Genomic DNA, 7,311 nt, shown 5'->3' on the forward strand with positions numbered 1-7,311 from the left:
GCTGAACGGTTCGTCTGATGAAGAAGAACATCAAGCCGCGAGGTGTTAATGTCATTTGCCACCACCACACCATCCTCCATAGAGGGAATAAGAGCTTCCAGAATCTGTGAAGTCTTACTTCCTGGCGCTGCGCACATGTCTAGCACACGGTGGCCTGGACGAACTTGCAGTAACACTGGAGGCAGCATACTTACTGTCTCTTGACGTGTGAGGTAACCACCCTCATTCATTGCAGCAATAACCTTCTTTAATTCCCTCAGTTCCACAGAACGTTTAAGGTCCCCACGAGAGATGGGACACTGCAGTGCGGCACCATCAGTAATAAAAGGGATGGTAGTTATTGGCAAAACACTACTCAGACGGGACTTCAGATACTCAAGAACGGCCTCTGCACTTGAAACGGATGGATGTACACGAAGAGCCACGGGTAGTGCACGGCGAAGGGCCTCCATGAACACTTCCCACTCCGCTTCTTCCACAACGTTCCCCTTGTAATAACTAATAAACGCATCGTTTGTCAAAGTGGAAAGATCACGCGCATCGGCCGCCCAATTGTCCTCCTTACGCCCCCGCTTACGACCACCCTTCCGAAATTGATTGCGACTCATAGACACTCTCACCCACACCGCCACCTCTTCCTTGTGATGTCTCCCCCACCCGCTCTTGCAACACCACCACGGCAGAAAAATACAACGTTTAGAAAAAAAAAAAAAAAAACGTGATTAAAGAAAAAGAAAAAAACAACAATAAGGAAAAATCAATGAGACATGCACAAGAGAAGAAAGGAGAAGGTAATAATCATATGAATACACATATATAAAGAAAGGGAACGTCACAAAACCCGCAGCGCTACGCACGCACACAAAAAAAAACAGAAAGAAAAAAAAGTCAGAATTTGAGTTCAATGAGACAAAAAGAAAAAAGGAAGAAAAAAAAAAAAAGAGGCAAAAAAAAAAAAAAAAAAAAAAGTTACCTAATGCAGTTCATGCAGAGTAATTCCGTCTCAGGCTCTTAATTTGCATGTGAATATGTGTACACCACACACGGGTATCTCACCCCTTACCACACAAAGTGCGGCAATTTTGCTGCCCTTCGTTTATAAACCGTCTATCACACTCACATCTTGCTCCACTCTCCATATGTATTTTATGTTGTTTTTTTTTTTTTTATTTGCTATTTTTCCTTTTTTCTTTTTGCAAAAAGTCGTCCCTCGTTTGATCTCAATTTTGCTAAATTTTTGCTTTTTTTCATTCTTGATTTTGTGCTCTGATGCCGTTGAGTACCTCCATATTTCCCTACTCCATGTCAAACATAACGTCGGACCTACTGTCATTTGACGCTGGTCTCATCTTCTCCTCCTTCACCGCCTGAGAAACAGCAGGGCGCGGTGCATTGTTGTTGCCGTTGTTGCAGTCAAGGGCCCCCGCAATGTTATGACCATCTTTACTTAGCATGTATGAAACAGTCGGCGTCGTGGAGAACTCCTTGAGGGAGATGCTTTTCTTCATGTCCCCTGCAAGGACTTTCTACTCGGGCAAACTACAATAACAACAACAAAAAAAAAAATCTTAGGGTTAAGAAAAAAAAGCTAAAGAGGATATGCAGAGGTCACAGTAAAGCGATATACGCACACGGCAAGTGCAGAAAAATGCCTCTATGCAAGCAAAAGAAAAAGAAAAAAGACAGAAAGAAAGAGGTCCAGCCACAATATATGTATATATATATATATATACTCAAAACCCCTCATTCTTCTGCGTAAAGCACGTGGCCCTCAATGCGCACCACACGTAGCGGACGGTTGGGCTCCCTCTCCTTTAATTCCTCCAACCTCTCGCCAGATTGACGTCTAGTGGGGGACTCCACAACGTCATAAGCGCACCTGGAATCGTCCCACACGACACAGTCATCTGAACAAATAGTCCCTCCTTTCGCAGCATGTTGGCGGATGGCTTCCATGATACGTTCATCCACACGTACGCTGTGCAACGGAGCTGCCCGTCCACAAATAGGACACGCCGCCGATGGCAACTCCTCGTCGCCACTAGAAACCCACCTCGGGTTTGCGGTTTCCTCCACAACTTCCCTCCGACGCATTACTGTCTGCTGAGTGGCGCGCACAAACGTCGCCATGTCAAAGACCTCCTTGTGCCGACACAACGAACCCCTGGCGGGAATCATTATGGCCCCTAACGAAATGGGATCTCGCAGCGGAAGACGCCAACGCACCGCCATTGGCACGCCGTCACTACTGGCATCGAGAACATCACGAGGTCGTTTGACCACTTCATGGTAGGTGCGAACGTTTTCCGGACGCCACCAGGTTGCTGATAAATCCCTCATAACTTCGGTAATCTTTTCTACATCCCACCGAAACGCGGGAACAGACTTTGTGAGATCATCCAGGCGCTGACGATATTTAACACGTCGCATCGTGGAAAATGCCTCTATCTCACCCATCGCATATGCAAAAAATGACGCCTCCTGAACAGGAGAAACTACACGAGTCAGCTCTGAGCGAAGCGACTCTACGTATTTGATAGCATCCTTCACCACAGAAGCATCTAAAACCGCCAATCGACGACAGAACGCGCCAAATAACACCGAGCACTGACATAAACCGTGTGTTGAGGGTGTTGGGCGCGCCGACTCATCCTTGAGAACCTTTAAAAGCCGACTATGTACATCCTCCACGGCGTTTGCGGTGTCCATGGAACGAATTTCACACAAGAAATCCCGGCCCAACATTCACATGTATATATATACACCTACTGCGGTGGGAAAGCCAAAAGCAGAAATAAATAAGTGAAACAAGAAAAGGCCATAATTGTCCATGAGAGTAACAAATAAAAAAAGTAGAGTGTATTTGCGATCACCCACAGCATCCCAAAAAAAGATATTCGCCTTTTTTTTGTCCGTGTTTGTGTTTGTGTGTGTGTGTGTGTATCCTCCTTCCAGTCCTTCTTCCCTCTTTGGGATTTCCACGCTTTGCACCCGGCGTGGCTTCACAACAAATTCGACAAAATGTTCCCCAACTGCTCATCAAACCGTGTTGTCGGCAGGGAAAGTTCAAAGGTCGCCAGCACCGCCTTCGCTGCTTTCGTCTCTTCACTTAACGAAAGGCATCGCTGACGTTTCTCACGCAAACTCGCCGTTTTTCCTGGGAAATCAAGAAACCGATGCGACAGACGCACCCGCCTGGCTGGGGCCTGCGCTGGAGACGGAACAACCAATTCTGACTTCCCGGCACCTTCCACCCCCAAAAACGGCGTCAATGATGGTGATGATGACGATATTAAGTGGCTGCTCTGAAGAGGAGCCTCCGTGGCTTTGGAGGCCTGCGGGCTGCCAAAAGAAGAGGTGAAAACGGTCGTAGCTTCTGGTGCTTTTTGTGGATTTGGCCTCACACTTGACGCCAATGTATTTTCTTTATTACCGTCGTTGCAACTGACATCCAATTCACTCGCCGCCGTCTCCTCTTCTTCCTTATCTTCTTCGGCCTCTTCCTCCTCTTCCTCCGTCCCCTCCTTCTCCTCTTCCTCCTCTTCCTCCGTCCCCTCCTTCTCCTCTTCCTCTTCTTCCTCCGTCCCCTCCTTCTCCTCTTCCTCTTCTTCCTCCGTCCCCTCCTTCTCCTCTTCCTCCTCTTCCTCCGTCCCCTCCTTCTCCTCTTCCTCCTCTTCCGCCGAGATCTCCTCCTCCTCCTCTCCGGTTTCTAAGCTTCGGGATAAAGATTCAGCGACTGCCTCCTCTTCCTCATTCTCCTCGTCCACGGCAAAATCATTATCATCTATAAAACTCATGCCAATAATCCCTACAAACAACCAGTGAGAGCAAAAGTGAAAAGCCAAACGCAGTAAAAATAATCCCACACACCAGAACTTTAAAAAGGTAAAAACAAAAGTATATAAGCGGTATTGCCATTGAGAGCAATCACCACAGATACAGCGTGCCTGACGGAGTTTATACATTAAATCAGCTACCATCGAAACACCAGCCTAACATATCCAGTTGAGTCCAAAAAAAAAAAAAAAAAAAATTGAAAATATTCAAAAACCAAACAGTTAAAGAGATCGTTCCTCACAGACTTTGTCTCTTCGATCGTCTATTCCCACAAGACTCGATTACGACAGCCTTTTTATATGCCTGCAAAAGTCTAATTATGCTAGCTATTATCTTTTAGTGGAATAAATGCATAGATGACACTTTGTCTTCCGTAGCTCTTTCGTCTGGTAACTCCATCCTGAGAAAAGAAGCCACATCGTGAAGAGTTGAAAAAATTCCACTTTAGCTTACCGTGTGTGCCGTCTTTGACAAGGACGCGGAAGAGAGGGCAAGATGTCTTCCATCTAAAGTGCCCTCGACACGCCACAAAACAAAGGGCACAATGAGAACAGGCAGATACATATATCCCAACAAGAAAAAATCAAGAGGAAATAATAAAAAAAAAATTGTTAAAATAATCTCCTTTTCCCCCTCTTTGCGGCTCCAATAAAACTTTTTCGTCTTTTTTTTTTATTCTCCTCATTCTTTTTTTTTTTTTTTTTATCGGTTTGTGTCTTTTTCTTTTGATTATTTTGGTTTTCCTTCCATTTGGCCGTCCCTTTTTGAATGAAACACCTGCCGTTCCCGCCCGACTTCTTCGCCCACAAAAAAACCCCACTGCTTTAATTGCTTCTTTTGCTTCTTGTATACATTTGGCTGCTTCTTGGTTTGTTTTCCACTATTTACTTCCTCGACGGCACCAGGTTCCACTCCCTTTCCCCCTCATTCATTCATTCCGCTTCTCTCTCTCCCCCTTGTGTATATTTCGATTGGAGAAAGCCATTTCCGTATTGAGAATGGACGTTGGGCAACGTTACAGCTTGGAGAGTTGCCCGATCAGGCGCTCACGAACCAGGCTGATGGCCTCCAGTTCACGACGAACTTCGGCTTCTTTGAAGGCACGCACATCATCCTGCAGGCCAACAGTGATTTCGCGCACTTGGCGCCAGAGCTGGCCGCGGAGATCCAACACACGACGAACCGAAGTTGCCACCTTGATAGGCACGAGAATATAGCTATTGTAACGCAACGCAATAATACAGTTCGTTGCACCAGCCATAGCCTCGTGCATGGCAAGTGTGGAAAGAGTGGCGCAGAAAAGAGCGTCATTTGCCGAGGGCGGACAGGCGCGAATCATGTATGAAGGGTCAATGTATTTCACCGTGCCATTAGGGTAACGCTCTTTATTTTTACGCAGCCATGCTTGAATCCTCTTCGTCAGGACAACGCCAATATCCGTAAGCTTCTTATTGCCCGAGGCATCATGACCACCAGTGCCCCCTTCCCAGTCCTGACCAAAGCCCTCCGCCACAATAATGACACAGCTGCGGGAGGTCTCAAATCGACGTTGGATAAGTGCCATTACGATATCCTCGGAAATAGGATTTTCAGGAACAAGACAAACATTTGCCTGGGCACTTGCCACAGCTGCTTCTGCTGCAATAAAGCCGCTGTCACGGCCCATGAGCTTCACGACGCCAACACCGTAGTTGAGAGAAATAGCTTCCGCATATGCAGCACGAACAGCCTCAACAGCCTTGTCTACTGCCGTCTCAAAACCAAAAGTGCGGTGTGAGAAACTGAGATCATTATCAATAGTCTTGGGAATACCGAAAACGGCAATGTTGACGCCCGCCTCTTGGCCTCTTCAGCAATCTTAAGAGCACCACGTTGTGTGCCATCACCACCAACAGTAAAGAGGATGTTAACACCAAGACGTTCCAGGGTGTCAACCATTTCACTGGTGTCTTGGGGACCGCGGCTGCTGCCTAAAATGGTTCCTCCGTAACGGTGAATGCTTGTGACAGATGTGCGGTAAAGCTCCATGGCGGTGTGACTTCCCTTCTTTGAGAGACCCCAGTAACCAAATCGGAAGCCAATGACGCGCTTCACGCGGTATGCGTTAACGGCAGTCAGAGTCAAGGAACGAATCACGTCATTCAAGCCGGGGCAAATACCTCCGCACGTGACAATGCCGACAACTGTTTCCGGTGGATTGAAATGAATACGCTGACGGGGTGCAGCAAGCTCACAAAGGAGAGGGCTTATGGAAACGGGAAGTTCCGAGTGTACCCCCTCCTGTGGACGGGGGTCGTGCATGATATGTTCAATCTTGTCGGAAAACTCCTCACGCATCACATGTTTTTTGCTGGGGTTCATGTACTTTCGGCCATGGAGACGCTCCACCTTTAGGTCCTCCTGGGTGACCTCGTTCAGCGGGGCCGCGTGAGAACGGACAACCCTGCTCGTGTCACGAAGGCGGTTTTCCATGATTTGATTACTTGACGTCGTTAATGTTTTTGTTGCTTTTATCTTGTTCTTTGCTCTGACCAAAGCGTTACAGGCGTAGGAAACCGTGAGAATCAAACGATGACGCAGCGAACACAAAAAGGAAGAGCCACAAAAAGAAAAAAGAAAAAAGAAAAAAGCCAACAAAAAAAAAAAAAAAAGAAGATGAGCGTTCAGCATCAAGTTTGAATACGGTCGCACCTCTTTTGAGGCCATCCCGCCTTCGTTGTTCTTGTTGTATCCTTCTATTCCATTCCTTCGTTTTCGTTCTTTTTTTTTGTTTCTTTTTTTGTCTGCGTGTCTTTTTCCAGTTTCTGCTGTTTTGTCCCTCTTTGGGTGTTACGCAGCCAACGACGGCAAAAAAACGGCCCAAGAGCAGAGTGGATAGAAAAGAAAAGGTTGAGAGAAATAAAGAACAAGAAAAATTTAAAAAAAAAAAAAAAAAAAAAAGGAAAAAAAGGAAAAAAGCAAAAAAATAAAAGAGAACTCTGATCCCCTCTGCTCACTACCCCTCCTGTCCAAATTCTTCGGTAAACTTGAGATGTTGCGTAATATCATCATCCGCAACAGAAGGACGGGCGGTGCGCAGTGCCTTGACAAAGTCCTGCATAGTTACTGGAAGCGGCATCAGCAACCCAGGCTCCGTAATCTCTTGCGCCGTCATCGCGAAGCCCTCCGGGTCGCCCGGTGAGCAGGGCACCAGACGGTTGTTGGTCATTCGCGTGGGATCCTTCAAATCTGGTCCTGTCACACGCTTGAAGTGAGTTGCCACCTGCACGGATCTAATGCACTCCATCATGGCGTTTCGCACAACAATATTGATATCGCTGCCGCTGTATTTATCCGTCATTCGCGCCAATTCGTACCAATCCTTCTCGGTTAGAGTGTGTGGAGTGTCTCCTATATGAATTTTAAACATCTGATACCGCGCCTGAACGTCTGGAAGCGGAATGTAAATACGACGCTCAAAACGGCGACGAACGG

The 7,311-nt window shown here is 46.8% G+C and overlaps 5 protein-coding genes and 1 pseudogene across 5 annotated transcripts, besides 12 other annotated features; all 6 read right to left on the minus strand.

The window, feature by feature from the left end:
• Tc00.1047053506699.3 (hypothetical protein, conserved) lies at positions 1-608 on the minus strand (the record flags this gene model as incomplete). Its single annotated transcript, XM_800002.1, has 1 exon — positions 1-608. A coding segment is annotated over one exon (608 nt), but the record flags the coding sequence as incomplete, so codon positions are not given.
• Positions 1-7,311: a sequence feature (heterozygous, Esmeraldo-like haplotype).
• Positions 699-757: a sequence feature (A-rich).
• Positions 912-968: a microsatellite.
• Positions 1,155-1,195: a sequence feature (T-rich).
• Positions 1,296-1,508, minus strand: Tc00.1047053506699.6 (hypothetical protein, conserved; the record flags this gene model as incomplete). Its single annotated transcript, XM_800000.1, has 1 exon — positions 1,296-1,508. One exon carries the CDS (start codon positions 1,506-1,508, stop codon positions 1,296-1,298), a length of 213 nt encoding a protein of 70 aa, XP_805093.1.
• Positions 1,708-1,732: a microsatellite.
• Tc00.1047053506699.9 (hypothetical protein, conserved) lies at positions 1,744-2,745 on the minus strand (the record flags this gene model as incomplete). Its single annotated transcript, XM_800001.1, has 1 exon — positions 1,744-2,745. The coding sequence occupies one exon, from the start codon at positions 2,743-2,745 to the stop codon at positions 1,744-1,746; it is 1,002 nt and encodes a 333-aa protein (XP_805094.1).
• Positions 2,915-2,942: a microsatellite.
• Tc00.1047053506699.10 (hypothetical protein, conserved) lies at positions 3,003-3,980 on the minus strand (the record flags this gene model as incomplete). The annotated part of the gene is made up of 1 exon (XM_799998.1): positions 3,003-3,980. One exon carries the CDS (start codon positions 3,978-3,980, stop codon positions 3,003-3,005), a length of 978 nt encoding a protein of 325 aa, XP_805091.1.
• Positions 3,471-3,701: a sequence feature (CT-rich).
• Positions 4,014-4,033: a microsatellite.
• Positions 4,429-4,458: a sequence feature (AT_rich).
• Positions 4,493-4,541: a sequence feature (T-rich).
• Positions 4,852-6,309, minus strand: Tc00.1047053506699.34 (annotated as a pseudogene).
• Positions 6,441-6,491: a sequence feature (A-rich).
• Positions 6,756-6,813: a sequence feature (A-rich).
• On the minus strand, positions 6,833-7,311 carry Tc00.1047053506699.40 (katanin-like protein, putative; the record flags this gene model as incomplete). The annotated part of the gene is made up of 1 exon (XM_799999.1): positions 6,833-7,311. A coding segment is annotated over one exon (479 nt), but the record flags the coding sequence as incomplete, so codon positions are not given.

Source organism: Trypanosoma cruzi, genomic scaffold (genome assembly GCF_000209065.1).
Source record: "Trypanosoma cruzi strain CL Brener 1047053516711 genomic scaffold, whole genome shotgun sequence".
NCBI classification, from domain to species: Eukaryota; Euglenozoa; class Kinetoplastea; order Trypanosomatida; family Trypanosomatidae; genus Trypanosoma; species Trypanosoma cruzi.